The sequence below is a fragment of the Culicoides brevitarsis genome, chromosome 1, assembly GCF_036172545.1.
Source record: "Culicoides brevitarsis isolate CSIRO-B50_1 chromosome 1, AGI_CSIRO_Cbre_v1, whole genome shotgun sequence".
Taxonomy (NCBI): Eukaryota; Metazoa; Arthropoda; class Insecta; order Diptera; family Ceratopogonidae; genus Culicoides; species Culicoides brevitarsis.
The window spans coordinates 24,860,997-24,876,576 of record NC_087085.1 but is presented as its reverse complement, the minus strand read 5'-3'; the positions used below and the strand labels follow the sequence as shown (position 1 = coordinate 24,876,576).

The following is a 15,580-nucleotide window of genomic DNA, read 5'->3' as shown; positions in this document are numbered from 1 at the left end:
TGACATGTCCATATCCTGTTTGGCGCCACCAAAGCGGAAGTGTGACGGGAAATGGAACTAATTTTGAGTCGTATGAAATTGATAAGCCACCAGATGGCGCTGTAGGCACCCTGTCAATATCCTGTTTGGAGCCACCAAAGCGGAAGTGTGACGGGAATGGAATTAAAAATATATAGGTTGTTTTTGGAGCCCAGCAGAACCAAAACAAGAGCACAATGAAGGCTGTAATTCAACGAGTATCTTCAGCAGGTGTCTCCGGTAAGAGAAGAACTTCAGTATCGAGGAAACCTCCTTCAATTCACAAATGTCTTGATAGTAAGCGGCGAACTGGTGTCCAGCATCGGCAAGGGTCTTTGTGTCTTGGTTGGAATATGCCAGAGTGACACCGAAAAAGACATGGAGTACATGTAATGTTCTTTTTTTTTATTTTGTCTCAATTCAAAAATTCTTATTCGGAATTACTTTTTAGTGCTCGTAAAATACTTTCCATTCGACTGTTCGACCACAATGACAAACGATGGCAGAAATCTGTAGTCGATGAGAAACTAGAAATTCTATGCATCTCCCAATTTACTCTTTATCACAGACTGAAAGGAAACAAACCGGATTTTCATCTTGCTATGAAAGGAGAGGAAGCCAAAGTGTTGTACGATAAACTTCTGACGAAACTTGGAGAGAGTTATGAACCATCAAAGGTGAATACTAAATTTATTCTGTCATTAAAATCTTCTTTATCTTTCGAATCATTTATTTAACAGATCAAAGACGGTGTTTTTGGAGCAATGATGGAAGTAAATATAGTCAACTCAGGCCCAGTTACGATAGAAATAGAGTCTCCAAGAGAAACTACAACAACAGAGTCATAGAAAAAAAATGAAACACTTTTTGATAGATTTATGCAAATGAATAATTTTACTGTTTTATTAATAATTAATATTTAGATTACAAAATAATATTTTTGTTATTTCAAACAATATCAAAAACTTTAAAAGAAAAAAAAATGAACAATCCCGTTTATCTTACCGCTTTTATTTACCTAATGTGTTTGTTTTTTACGAAAAATTTGCTTGTTCTCGAACAAGGCACTCTAGATTTTGAAAGACTACTTCAATGATTGTTGCCCTACTTTTTCTGTTTTTTTTTTTTTGTAACTTTTATTCGAAATCAAGAACTCTGTAATTTTTCAGGAAATAAACAGGACTTACATTAAACAAACAAAATAATAAAAGAATACATATTTATTTATTAAATAGAATAAATTTTGAAAGATTTTTCATTTTTATTTTTTTCATGTTTCTGTATGTATGATTAAATGATGTGGTTCTAAATTCTAAATATTTATCATTAACATTTCTATTCTAATTGGAGTTTAAAATAATATAAGAATCGATTTTTTTTTCTTTTGTGATCGAACTCGCGGTCTAATAAAAAAGTTTTCGTTAATAATTGCTTCAATATATTTCTAATATATTGTTATTATGACAGTTTATGTTAAATTTATAGATAGATATTTGTTAATTTCAAAAAAAACTGCTTATTATATCCATTTATATTGATTGGCAAAGTTTTTTTTAGGAAAATTGTAACCTGTTTTGATTTTAAAGTATAAAGAATGGAAAGAAACTCTAAGAGTTACCGTTAAAATAATAATTTAAAAAAGTATTGGATTAACATCAAATCGATATAGAACATTATATCATGTGTTGTTTGTTAGTTATGAAGGTAATCCGATAAATACATAGATTATAATTATTTTTTTTTATAATGGATGTCATTTCAAACATTTTTTTTTGTAGATCCTTAAGCTCGCTAAGCATGCGACTTGGCATTTTTACCAAAGTCCAGACGAGAATCCACCGGGTGGAATACGGTTTTTGTTGATGACGTGATCGCGAGACGATTCATTGTTGAGAGCTGGTACATGAGTGTTGATTTCAGCTGTGGCGGGCTTCATGTAACCTTCACCGGTAACTGGATTATAACCATTAGCTGTAAAATAAAATTACAAATTTTGTGTTATTTTAAGAACAAAAATTTATTTTAACGTTAATTTTAGGCAGATTTTAAACTCAAGTATTCATGGTTAAATGTTTTTAGTTATGTACAAACCTTTTCGAAAACTACCCTTGCGTGGCTTAAATGCCTCCCCATCGATTCCGGAACCCGTAACGGGATTCCGTTGAATGTAACGTGGAGACTTTGGCGACGAGGCAGTCATCACGGACGACGAACATGCCGACGTAGTGTTAGTAGAATTAGTTGTGGAAGCTGTATCATCTTGATGTTGACTAAATGTAAAGTGAATATTTGCATTTGAACCAGATGATTTTGTTCCGTAGGCCGAGTCAGGTGTCTTTGCGTCATTATTGCCTTTATTTTAGTGCAAGTTAGTGGTGGTGATGATGATGACGATAAATTATTTACACAAGTTAAAGTTGAATTAGTAACGGAAAGAAAAAGAAAGAAAAGGAAATGATGTTGTTAGTTATTATAAAAAAAAGCGTTTCATCATTAAAAAATGTCAAAGACTTACTAAATCTTCCCAAAAAGACTGAATGGAGGCAGCAAAAGGGAAAAAATGTAAAAAAAATCATGAATGAAACCGTAACAAGAGTTTCTCTCGGAAGCGAAGATTAAACAAACAAATAGACTATTGTTGTTGAATTAAACTGTGTTAGAAAATGAAAGCCAAGAATGCAACAATGACTTAATTCAAACACAATGTCATGGAACAAGTAGCAAGAAGGTAGGACTCGATAAAATTTTTCTATCGCTATCTCGAACCGTAATAACAATATTTTGCATTGAAATGCACTAGAAGGCCAACGTTATAGGTGTATGAAAAATTTTATAGCATGTCATTTATTTTGATTGATTTACTTCAATGGATTTTGCGTATTATATATTTGTGCAGATTGAATTTCCATTGTTTTCATACTTTTTAATAAGTGGAGCATTGCCATTATTGCTCCGAGGGCAGCTTTATTTAGCATCTCTTATCGCCCAAAAAGTAGAAAAAAAAGTTTTTGTGAGATTAAAGTCTTCAACTAAGCATTAACTGACGAGATAATTGAAGGTTCTGCTTGTTAGATGTTAAAAATTTTGCTTAAAAATTAGGTAATTGAACTCATTTGAAGGTGCAGTGAAAGTGAATATAAAAAATCCAAAAAACTTTCGTAATTTATCTTATTTTATCAATTGAAGTTCATGAACACTCTTTTTTCTCATTAATATTAAACAAAAACTGATTGCAAAAAAAGAGCGCCGTTATTGTAAGAAAATAATTTATTGTTTTTAATTACTAGTAATTAATTTTTATTTCAATTTCGCCAACACCCAACGTTCGTTTTAATATATACACCGCACGTGATAGCTCTAAATGTTGTTGAAAGATGCGAGAAGCAATGAACAATATTATTAATTTGTTAAAGAATTAGACCAGAAAGCATATAATTTTATACAAACACACATGTTTAAAGCATTTACATATTTAACATGTTACAAGAATGTTTTGCTTACTTTTGCTAATGCCGGTTTCCGAATGTCCGTTTGTGTGAGCGACTCCATTACCATTAGTGTAAGTTTTTCCATTTGTCTCGACATGTCCATTGCCATTGCTGTAACCATTTGAATTTCCATTTGTCTTGCCATTTGCGGCATGTCCATTGGTATCGACATGATCGACACCATTGGTACCATTAGTGCCATTGCCAATTGGGATGTTGCTCTTCATGTGGTTCTTTGCAGGAGTCTGCGGGCGACTGACATCTCCGAACAAACGATTATGCGAATCTACGGTTTGGACGCGACGTGATTTGTCTCCTGCACATAAAAAAAAGTTCGAATGTTAGAAAAGTTCCTTTTTGCACTTGTTAAAATTTTAGTTTCGTGTGTGAGAGAGTGTATTTGACGTGAACTTAACAATAAAATGTCAGTATTTCGTGCGAAGGCACATACTTTCTATTTGTTTGAATGTTTTTCTGACACATTTATCATGCAACTTCTAAAGAGCTACAAAATAAAATTTTTGTAACAAAAGAACATTCAATATATATGAAAATAATTTAATTATCGAATATTTGTTTAATTTCATCCATCCGTTAAATCATTAAAAAAAATTAAACATAATTGCAAGCAGGCAAAAACAATGAATGTGAATTATATTCGTGATGTTACTCAATATTTAGTCTAATTCGTACTGGAAACTCCAGTTTTATTTTTTTTTTCAGACCGTTTTAAAATTAAAATAAATTATATTTAAAATATAACGGAAATTAGCAGATTTGAGTGAACTTTCGAATCAAATCGAGTGATATTAGTCTTCTTTACTGCTAAATTAATAAATAATTGTGTCTAAAATATTTGAAATACGTGAATGTTACATTTACATTGAAAGACAGTAAAAGAGAGAATATTTTTAAATGTACCGATAAGAAAGAATCTGTGCAGTCCATTTCGGTATACTGCAAATATAAAAAGAGTAGAAAATTTGTCAATTGTTCAAGGCTCAAATCCTTGTTTCAAAAAAAGAAAAATGAAGAAACAATATGATGATGATTAGTAAAGCTTGGAAACAATGCTAATCATTCAGACTTGAAATAATTTTATAAATCATAAAAAAAAAATAAGAAAAATTTAAAAGAAAAAAAATATCCTTACCATTTTTGTTAGCTGGAGCTGGAGCCGCGAAAATATTTGATTGCATGCGATTTTTCACACCTTTAGGCGATTGTGGGTTTTCTCCACCAAAAATGTCGCTGCTTCCACCACCTGGAGGCTTGAGGACCCTTAAAAGAAAAGAACAAAAAAAAATAATTAGAAACATGTGATTTTTCTTATCGATTCGAGTTTTGGTAAGTTGGCGTCGCATGTTGTAATTATTATTCATGAGACGTCTATTTCACTTTGGTTTAATGCAAGAGAGAGAAATTAGAAATGAAAACGAAATGAAATGAAGGCAGGTCAAGGTGCTTGCGATTATTTAATAAATATGTTTGACTAGAGTAGTGAATGAAACCTGCAGCTGTTTAAAAGCTTATTATTGTTCCATTGACTCTTTTTTTTGTGTTACAGAAAAAAGCATATGATGTAAAAATAACTTTCAAAGACGAAAGCACATATTTTAACTATTTGCCTAATATATGAAAAATGCTAAACAGACAGACTACAATTATTTTTTAAAATTCACTTTTATTTTAGAAATATCTTCGCACCAATAATAACAAAGAAAATGATTGATATGTTTGAGAAAAAAAAAGACTTGGCAATCAGTGTCGATGCTAATCTTCTTTTGTATGCTTTAGGAAGAAAAGCAAAAAGAAAGAAAAGTGTGTGTTTAGCTGTATTGAATATAACGTTTGTTATGCAATTTCCTTATTGACGTTCAATCAATTAAATGATTTGAGGCGTTTTTTAAGGTATTTCAAATCCAAATCGTGTGAAGTGCTTCTACACATCTCTATTCATACACTTTTTTCATCTTTTTGTAATGGTCAATTATTATTATTATTATTATGAAATATAATTGGCTCAAACAGCTATACAAATGTGCTTGCGATAAATGAAAGTCTATTTTGAAAATATTCGTGATGATCCCTTTTATTTTTATTTCGTTTTCTATTACCATTCTGTTAATCGATGTTTCACAGATTGAATTGATCGATGAAAATAATACGAATAACAAACAAATTGCAGGTAGTTTGATAACTTTAGCAGTTATTTTAATACAATTATAATAATAAAACAATGAAATAATTGAATGAATTTCATAACGGAGATCAATAACTTGGCAAGAATGTTAAAAAAATGTAAATGTGTGGAAAATTGGGTCACAATCTGTCGACACAGTCACCAAATCTACAACAAAGGACAGCTTTACGTAATTTGCAGTTAATGATAGAGAATGGGGTTTTTAAGGTTCATTTGTAACTTTAATGAGCCACAACGTCAACATTGTTCAAGGAAACATTTCCATTAAAACTAAAATTCGTAGAACATAAAAAACTTTGAAAACAAAAGAAAAATCTATCAGCTGATTAGGTACCTGCCAGGTACGTGTATCACTCTAATTTACGAATGAACGATAACACGCAATTATTTGTCACGTGGTGCCCATTCTTTAGATGTCGTATGAAATGCTTATAATTGTAATGAATTGTCGTTTGTTTAATTACTTGAACTAAATCAGAGCTCTTTTCTGCGAAATCGATAACGTATAACCTTGATGTATGGTAAGAATTAGAAAATGGATTTTTGTACGAAATTTTTTGAAGTAGTTTAAAACATTTTTTTTTTTCATTCTCTTCTCAAAAAAGGTTTTTCGGGAAAAAAACTTGAAACAAATTAGGAATCATTTAGACATAAATTAGAAGCACCCAAATTTAACTGAAAACACGAACCAATAATTAAATAAAACAGACAAATTTTGAGTATATTTAACCCTTCCAAGCACAATTAAAACAACCAACCACCATAACAACTCACAAAATTGACGAGAAATTTCGACTTGACACGACTTCTTGTCATTTCTACTATTTTTGTAACCATTTTCAAGTGAAAGCACAATTCGGATTGAAACTTCGTAGGTACAAGTGTATAATGTCATGCAAGGACTCTTTTCCAAAACAATGTCTCAATGAGCATTTCCGTATAACGTTAAAATCATAAAAAATAAGATTGGAGCTTTACTTTGACTGGCACCAATGTCTCATTCATTTTTTTTTTTGTCAGAATATCAATAATAAATAATATTGAGCCGTGCTATTGAAGTTGAAGTAATGCTCGTGATACAAGCACATTACTATATAAGAAGTGATTTTAGCCAAGTTTGAGATTTATAGAGAAATTTCGTGGATTAGTTCATTTTTTTCTTGTCTTACACAGAAACTAAATTTTGGTTGTTTTCCAGTGATATCACCAAAATTTGCTGATGACTTTCCCAACTATTTAGAACTTTAACGAGCTGTTTCTAATGATAACTGGAATGACCCACTTTTAATAAATTGCTCAATATAATCTGATACTTTTTCCACAGAATGATCTGTCACTAATGGACAATCAGCTTAATTGCCCTTTCTCTTAACAAAAAAATTGTCATAACAAAGAACATTTTTTTAAACATGCACAATCCAATTTTAATGAGAACAGCAACAAATTTGTTTAGCATATGTATGTTAATTTTTTTTTGTGTGAAAAAAATGATGGATAGATACTTAAAAATATTTAAATAATGATCATTTGTAAATAGTAGCATTATTATTTTTTGTCAAATCTGGTATAATAATGACAATTACGGATCTCAAAAGTCATCTCTCTCGTACAGGTTATTTTATCGATGTGATAATCATGATATGCACTCACAATACCGTGACTAGCATAAATTGCAATAATTTTCAAGTACTTGCATCATTTGAATAATTTTTTGTTTAATTAATGAGGAAAAAAAATAAATCAGTAATTCGGATTACTGTCATTTTTGATTTATGATTTTACTTTGAAAAGTTGATAGGAAATGCGTTTCAATTCATGCTTAGTCAATAGTTACTAATGAACTTTTGCTATTGAAAAACGATATTTGGTCGTTTTTTTTGGTTTTGTTAGTGTAATAATTACTATAAATATTTAGATAAAGCGAAAGAAAATTACATTTTGCGGCTTTTTTGTTCAATTTTTAAAACATGATAATTATCTAGCTTCTTAAATATAAAATTTTCTAAATTTAGTATTGTAAAAAAATATATACATTATTTATATTTTCTATACAACACTGCAATAAAGTTAATTCGCTTCACTTGTAAATTTAAGAGCATAAATAGTTTATCACCTCGAGGTGATTTGGTTACTTGACGCTCGTTAATCGAATTCTGTAACTTTCATCACATTTACAAGATAATTGAATGAAACTGCACCTTAAGAAGCCTTTGAGCGAATTTTTACAACAAAGTGAAATTCGATTTTATTGATTATTGTTCGTATTGATTTCATAAAATAAAATAAAAGAAGTAAAAATAAATTAAATTAAATTCACAAGAAATACAAAACTCAGAAAATTAATGTTTATTTTTTAAAAAATAATTATTTTTTATTCTTTTTTTTTTAAATAAATAAAGTACCTTACATCTTTTAGTATACGAGAGAAATAAATTGTTTATTTACTAAAGATTTTATTATTAATATCATCATAATCACGTGAGCAAAGCCACAAACATAAAAATATGTTTATATGACATGTTCAACCGTTACATGTTGTCATTAAAATACTCAAAAGGAATGAAATGAAATAGATATCTAATTGAATTGAAATTAACACACAACATAAAAGAGCATGCATGTGGCATGATGTGGGTTTGTGGGAAATCTTAGCTGCTCAGACGTTTGTTTGGTATTTAGTTTAAAAAATCGCACTCTTTCATATGACTTTTTTTTATAATTGTAACAGTATCACGAATGATATGTGAATTATGTAACATAGTATTTATGAACTTTAGGTGCTTTCTTTCTAATTCGGTCATGAGTATATATTTATCTAAATAGTTAGATAACTCGCAAATTAGATTAATTAACTTAAAATAACACATTTATCGATTTTTCACTCGTTTTTAGTATTTTAGTGTTGAGAGCTATAAAGTTCAAGAAACTTTCATTCAAAGTGTATATTTATAACACAAATATGTAACATGCATGCTATTCGGTAAAAAGAAAAAGAACTGACAAGCATAGTTAGCGCGATAAATGTAAGAAAGAAGAAAAGAGACACCTTGTCAAATGACTCAAAATAATCAAGATAACGTTGATTGTCGATTACTTGTATTGTATTACTATCAAGGGAGTTGCATCTCTTGCATCTTTGAGTTGCGTGATGAAGAAACTTAGCAACTGCACGTTGATTTTTTTTCTGATGAAATTGATGCCGGAGACTGATCGTCGTCATGACATGACTTCAAGATTCTTTTTTAATTTGGTTTTTATCGCCACCATTGAGAAACGATTGGAAAGGTGCAATATTTCAATTATTAATGCATCGTTCATTAATAACTCACGGCAAGTATTCACTGCGAGTCATTTGTTCAATCACAAAAAAGAAATGATGTGATGTGTCATAAACCTTTTCATTAATTTAATTACCGGATATTCGTTATAAAAAGTGCAAAGAACGTAAATGCATCGGAAATGGCTTTATATATTTTTTTGGCAAACGCAATTTTTTTTGCTCGAGTGTTAACGGTTCAAAGCGTGATTTACTTGGGAATTGTGTTTATCTAGAACCATTTTCATGCACTTGTGCACATGCGACCATTATTATTGAAGTTAATTTTAGACGGGAAAATTGTCTTTTTTGTGCTTTGCTGTTGTCTTCGTCATCGTGTGTGTAAATATTTGTGAACGTATGTAAATTTGCTGTTGTTAGAATGGATGCACACGCAAAATTTTTGTTATTGTTAGTTGACGCAAGAATGCGTGAAATGCTTTATTTGCACAACGACGAACGTTGATTTGATAAGTGATCCATTATTACCTTCACTCTGCGCGAACAAACTAAAAAAAAGTTAAATTCACATAACACGACACAAGTGAGAAAGATCAGATACGCCAACATTCGTCTTGTAGCAAAAATAATTGAAAAATGATCATAAAAACGTCAAGAAAATTGCTACTTAATTGAAAACACACAAAACTTCAAAAACAGTTATTAAGAGTTAATGTATATGAAATCCAATCAACAGTGGGTCGCTATTCTACTCTCGTGTAGAGTCTCTGAAAATATGAAATAAACAAGTTAATCAAAGAGATTTGCATCGTTCCTATGTGGATTGGAGTAAGTGGTAGGTATGCGTAACATACACAACATTTTTCAAAATTATTATCTTTTTCTATCTTATTTCCCATCTATCTCTCGCACACAGTTGAAGCTTGGCCATAAGGAAAAAAAGTGCAAGAAAGATATATTGGAGATGTATGTTGAAAATATTTTATTGGAAACATTGTAAGCTGTTAATGATGTTGATGACGGTCATCAAACATAGCAACGGAAAGTAGGAAGTTTGATTTTCAATCATTTTGATTGCATTTCTGTCAATTTTTTTTCAGATTGAATGATCTTTTAACACGTGCTAGCAAGTATTTCTTTTTATTTTCTATCCCTATCAGCGACAAAAACAGCATAATGGGATAAATTACACAAATTATGAGCACTAAACTCGTCGTCATCATGATTATCAACACTTGCCATATAGACGAGACGAGAAGAGAAGTGCACTCATGCAAATAGAGCAAGAACCTTTGATTATAATTAAAATTGTTCTTCTTCGTCGTTTTTTTTTTGTGTAATCATCATGCAGTGTACGTTAATTCTCGTTCTATAAATATATGGTATGGTTCTAATGATTATTACAATTACTCTTCGTCTATTTCTGTGAGCGAGATAGAATTGCTAGAATTGTCACACTGTTGGGCATGTGTTCAGCAAACTTTTTCTTGGTACTTGCGCATGACTTTGCAAATGCACAAACTCTAAACATTCTATTCTGGTCTTCGCTATATCAACATTTGCCGGTTGTTGATGTCTATCTCAACCTTTTCATATTGCACACATGGAAACGACCTCACCTACATTACATTTCTCTTTTATGTTCCAGTCACCCACATCAAAAATTTTTTTATCAAAAACCATCGCAACGCGCATAATGCACCAAGCATCCGATACTCATTGAAGCACATATTGCATTGTCATTATCATATGCTTATTGAAATAAAGGGACAAAAGTACCTTTGCTACACATTAAAGCCCCATAATTACGCGTTTGATGTTTTCTGATGTAAGAGGGGATTAAATAAAAATATTCGAACACGGGCACGAGTTTCATTTAATGTTTAAATTACATGCGTTCAAAACATTTAGATTACACGCGTTTTTATGTAGTGCTTTTAATGAAGCATTTATGAGAGAAATTTCGCTTTCCAGAATCTAATTTAAAAAAATTATTTAAACAACGGCGAATATCAGTAGCTCAAAATCGTGAATGAAAATTTTGTCGGAATGACAAGCACGATTAATTGTTATTCTCTCGTTGTGCCAAGTTTAAGATTCAAGTCTACCATCAATTTTATTTTAATTTCAAAAAAAATATATGTATATATATAATTAAAATAATTTGAAGTGCAATAAGGTTTCGTAACTTGACTTGTACCAAGAGAGAGAGTTGTGTTTTGTTTCTTTTGTAATATATTTTTCTTTTTTTTTCGATTAAGCCGATTGTAGTGACTTACTAATGATTATCCATGCCGCCCTTTTTTATGGCGACCCAATTTCGTTAATCAATTGTAATCTATCGTAAGTTATGGACGACGATTTTCTACATTGCTGACATTTTCGGTCAAAGGTTTTTCCAAAATAATCGCGAAACACTTTTACAATAATAGAAAAGTACAATTAAAAAAACATTAACTAACAAGCAAAGAAAATTTCTTACAAAATTTTTCGTTAAACTTAAAGCAAATTGAACATAATTTGATGGAATTTTCCGTAATACCTTCAGTTACTGAAGTTATTTCGTTATGCTCGCTTGAGCTGAATCCAAATCACTCGTTACACTAAATATATTTTTTTTTATTTTTGAATAAAAACAATCAAAATATTTTTTTAAAAAAGCCATTGAACTATGAAAATGTACATGATAAATATTTGTTTTAGGGTCATAGAACAAGAATTTCTAAGCGTGCTTGGTACTGACTGATCGATAACGAATACGGTTTAGATGAGCAAAAGGAATTCAAAACCCATGGGTATTCAGAGTGGAATTCTCACCAATAATCAAAACTGCATTTAATTGGAGATCTCACGCACTTTGAAAAAAAAAAAGAAAGAAATATTTTTGGTTTAAAATTAACTCTCACGTCTCGCTGATTGTAAAAGTAAAAATTTTGTAATGGACAAGTAATGGATCATTATTAACGCGTTTTAGTATCGCACTGCAAGCAACTTTAAATCCCAGATGATTGATTACGAAAAAGAGTTTTACAGGCTGAAAGTTGGCCAGATAATGGTGCTTCATTAAACGAACATTACTTGATGTGTTGTTCGCAGGTAAGTCAGCAGGAGCTGTTTAATTCATCACACTCAATCTCTTTGATTCTTATTTTTAGTTTCACAAGAAATCGGAACTGACTGAAATTTAGCAAAGTTCATTGCCACGTTCAAATTACACAACTTAATAATAATAATAATGGCAGTGAACGTGTACACCGCCTACTCTGCCTCTAATTCACATATGTACATTACCTTTGGTTCTTCATATGTGAACTTTGTGTGTATGTGAAAAAATCAGTAGCTGGAATTATCATTATTATTATTACAAACAGACACAGCAGCGCCCGTCGTTGAAAAGTGAGTAGCAGAATATAATAATAAATATAGGTGTGCTGTTTGTTTGTTTGCATATAAATAATGCAACGTCCATTCTATGCTACTTTTAATATGTACGCGGAAAAAGTCGAATAAAATTTTCGAACAATGGGAAACGTAAAAATATTACAAGCATGCATTTTATATCAAAAAATGGCATGTAGCCTAATTCATGAATGAAATATTAAGTCGATAAATTAAGGATCTGCACTTGTAACAAATTGAAATCACAACCTTGATAAACATTTTGTGACTTCAATATTTTCTTTTTTTGGCAGTTTATTTATTATTAATATCATAAAAAAATACAAGTAAGCCAAATATGCGTGTGCCGAAAAAAAGTAAAGAAAGTTCTGCTATTATTAGTTTTATATTTTTATTGCAGCACGGTACAGCACAGCACGGCAAAGTTACAAAAAAATTCCAAGCGCAAAAACATAAGCAACCAACAGCAACTTTACCTTGGATTAACGTTAGTGATAAAAAAAAATGTTTATCGTCTGCTTTTCTTACTCGCTTTTTCAGAATAAGGTAGAAGAGTTGTGCATTGCCTTAGTAGTAAGTAAGCTACTCACAATCCATTCAACGAAGGAAAACTTACAAGGTAGCTGCTTATCTATTATTTTTTGTATATGAACAAAATAAATTGAGTTGTGAAAAACTGTTTGAACTAGGTCACCATTTCTCAACCATTTTTTTTTGTCTTTTAAATTTTATTTGAAAAAAATATCAGAAAAGGATTTTTTTTATATTAATGCTTATGATTGCCATATTTTGGCACGCACTCGATGCGAGCGAGCTTTACGAGTAACATTATCGATCGTTGCATATAACCAAACAACCATTATACAATATATTTACGTGGAAATTTGTGTCATGTCACCAAATATTTTTGGAAAGAAAAATTCAAAATAATTTCGCATTGAAGGACTTTTGGTATAATGCATGTATGTTCAACCTTGACCGTTGTTAACGATGAAAAATGCAATTTGGATTAAAATCAACCGGCATTCCTTACCTCTTTTTTGCATTTCCAACATTGTACAATTCAATGTGTTTAAAAGCTGCATAAGTTGCCATCTTTTTTAAAATATTTTTTTCTAATTTTATTTGTTTTTTCTGTTAAATACTCTCAATGGAGGAAGAACTTCTAAAAATATTGAAAAAACCAAAATTAATTCACTTCTTCACTTCACTTATTTTATTTTTTTTTTAATTTTGAATTAAAAATTAATTTTCAGAATATTCTCATCAGCTGCAATAAAAATGCAATTGCAAACGAGCCAAAAACTAGGTCTATGGGTAACTAAAAATTGATTAACGAATCAATGCGGAAAATGTAATGTAAGAGCAGAATCATCTGTGCCGCAAAGCAAAACATAACATGAGCAAGGATGCTGCGCTAATGTTCACGTATGTAAAAGGATCGATATTTTCTCTCTGTTTTCTCGTGAGAAAATAACGTACCTACGTCAATATATTTTGTTTTGACAATTTCGTTAAAAATTTAAATAAATATTCTAATTTATTTATTTTTTTGATAATTGAGAATAATAATGAAAATTAATTTTTATCTTTTTTTATGCGTTTTTCACTTTAATAAAATTTCCACCTTTTTTATTTTATTTAACTGAAGTGAGGTTTTTATTTAAAAAAAAAAAAATGAAAAGTTCTTTGCTATGTGATACCGAAATGAAAACTAAACCTTTTTCGAGCAAACACACTCGTTTATATAGTCTCTCATTGTTTACTACATAAATATATAATAGTACATACAGCGAACAGCTGTCGTAGTTGTGAATGAGAAAATGCACCGATTTTTCTCTCTCCGTCCGTACTTTCAGACCAACTTCAATTGTTATAAATGTACAGAAATAATCCATGGTTGGTGGTGCTTTCACACAAAGCCGGCAAACATTTTCATTCGATTAATACAAATCTACGTACAACCGTTGGCTGAAAAGAGAGGCGACTTTCATTGAAATCGGAGAGACATAACACTGATTTTGTGTTATGCTTTTTGTTTATGTTTTTGCCACTACAAGTATACATGCGGTAATGTCCGTAGAACGACGTGTAAGTATCATTTTTAATGCTTCATTGAGTTTTAATTCAAAAAAAATATATAGCTGTGTATCTTCGAGAGACTTGCTTTTTCAAAGTGTGATGCTTAAAATGATGAATTAGAAGATTAGACGCTATACTTAATATAATACTGTGTCAATATAAGGTGAAAAATTATCATCAAGTACATTTATCTTGTGTATTGATCAATACTTTTATAGATTGTATAAGAAAGTAACAGGTGATTTTTCTTTTATAATTGCGAAAAATGCAAAGTTCTGCTTAAAGCAACTCTCCCAAATTAGGTTTTACTTGGCTTTATCTCCAATATGCATGCAACAAAAGCTACAATTTTTGTTCATCCATTGGAAACAATTGCACTATTTTCCTTAAGGTGCAGCAACAAACACTTTGTCCAAATGATTTCGGAGAAAAGGCATTTATAATTGATGTGATATCGAGATTTTATGCATTTCCATTATAATAAAAATGTATGTTTATCAACAACAATCATAATTATTATTTATTAAATTGTAACACGGTGAAAATTATTACTTTAACAACTCTACAATGAACTCTTTGTACCTAGAGACTGGACTTTTACAAAAAATGTCGTTATCATACTGAAATCAAACTTTATTTATTATTTCTTATAAAAAATAGATTTCTTTTAAATTTTTATTGTTTTTGCGTCTTAACAGTATTAATTTAATTGTTGATTTATGTATGGTGTATTAAAATGTATATTATATGAGATTATATCGATCATTATTATAGCAACAACAACAAAACTCTCATACGCTGAGCCACATCTTTTTTTCATTGCATTTCAAACAAAGTGTAATAATCTTTTGTAACATATATTTTATTTTTTATTATTAAAAAAAATACACTACTTGTTAGAAAATACAACTCAATAAACTCTATTTATAATGAATATATAATACAATGGTAATGAAAATAATTAATTTCTTCGAAACTAATCAAACAGAACTCCAAAAACTCTCTTGTACGGTAACAAAAAAGCTAGAAAATAATAGACAGCCCTTATAACTTTTGTTTTGTAATTAGTATTATTTAACATTAATTATCTTTCACTCTCTTCAGTTTTTAAGA

The 15,580-nt window shown here is 30.2% G+C and overlaps 2 protein-coding genes across 5 annotated transcripts in view; one reads left to right on the top strand and one right to left on the bottom strand.

The window, feature by feature from the left end:
* Positions 1-151: 151 nt before the first annotated feature.
* Positions 152-974, top strand: LOC134837191 (D-aminoacyl-tRNA deacylase). Its single transcript, XM_063852556.1, has 4 exons — positions 152-258; positions 317-407; positions 470-695; positions 759-974. Exons 1-4 carry the CDS (start codon positions 216-218, stop codon positions 864-866), a joined length of 468 nt encoding a protein of 155 aa, XP_063708626.1. The 5' UTR covers positions 152-215; the 3' UTR covers positions 867-974.
* Positions 975-1,134: 160 nt separating this feature from the next.
* LOC134837190 (microtubule-associated protein Jupiter) overlaps positions 1,135-15,580 on the bottom strand; it is a 31,842-nt gene continuing 17,396 nt past the window's right edge. The window contains exons 1-7 of one of the 4 annotated variants that reach the window (XM_063852552.1): positions 13,419-13,566; positions 4,660-4,787; positions 4,428-4,463; positions 3,520-3,822; positions 2,534-2,551; positions 2,110-2,370; positions 1,135-1,989 (exon numbers count right to left, since the gene is read on the bottom strand). In XM_063852552.1, coding sequence (XP_063708622.1) covers positions 1,832-1,989; positions 2,110-2,370; positions 2,534-2,551; positions 3,520-3,822; positions 4,428-4,463; positions 4,660-4,787; positions 13,419-13,480 — 966 coding nt within the window. In that variant the 5' untranslated portion in view covers positions 13,481-13,566 and the 3' untranslated portion in view covers positions 1,135-1,831. Of the gene's footprint in view, positions 1,990-2,109; positions 2,371-2,533; positions 2,552-3,519; positions 3,823-4,427; positions 4,464-4,659; positions 4,788-13,418; positions 13,567-15,580 lie in introns of those variants that run through there. The other 3 variants (XM_063852553.1, XM_063852555.1, XM_063852554.1) reach the window with 3 other exon arrangements.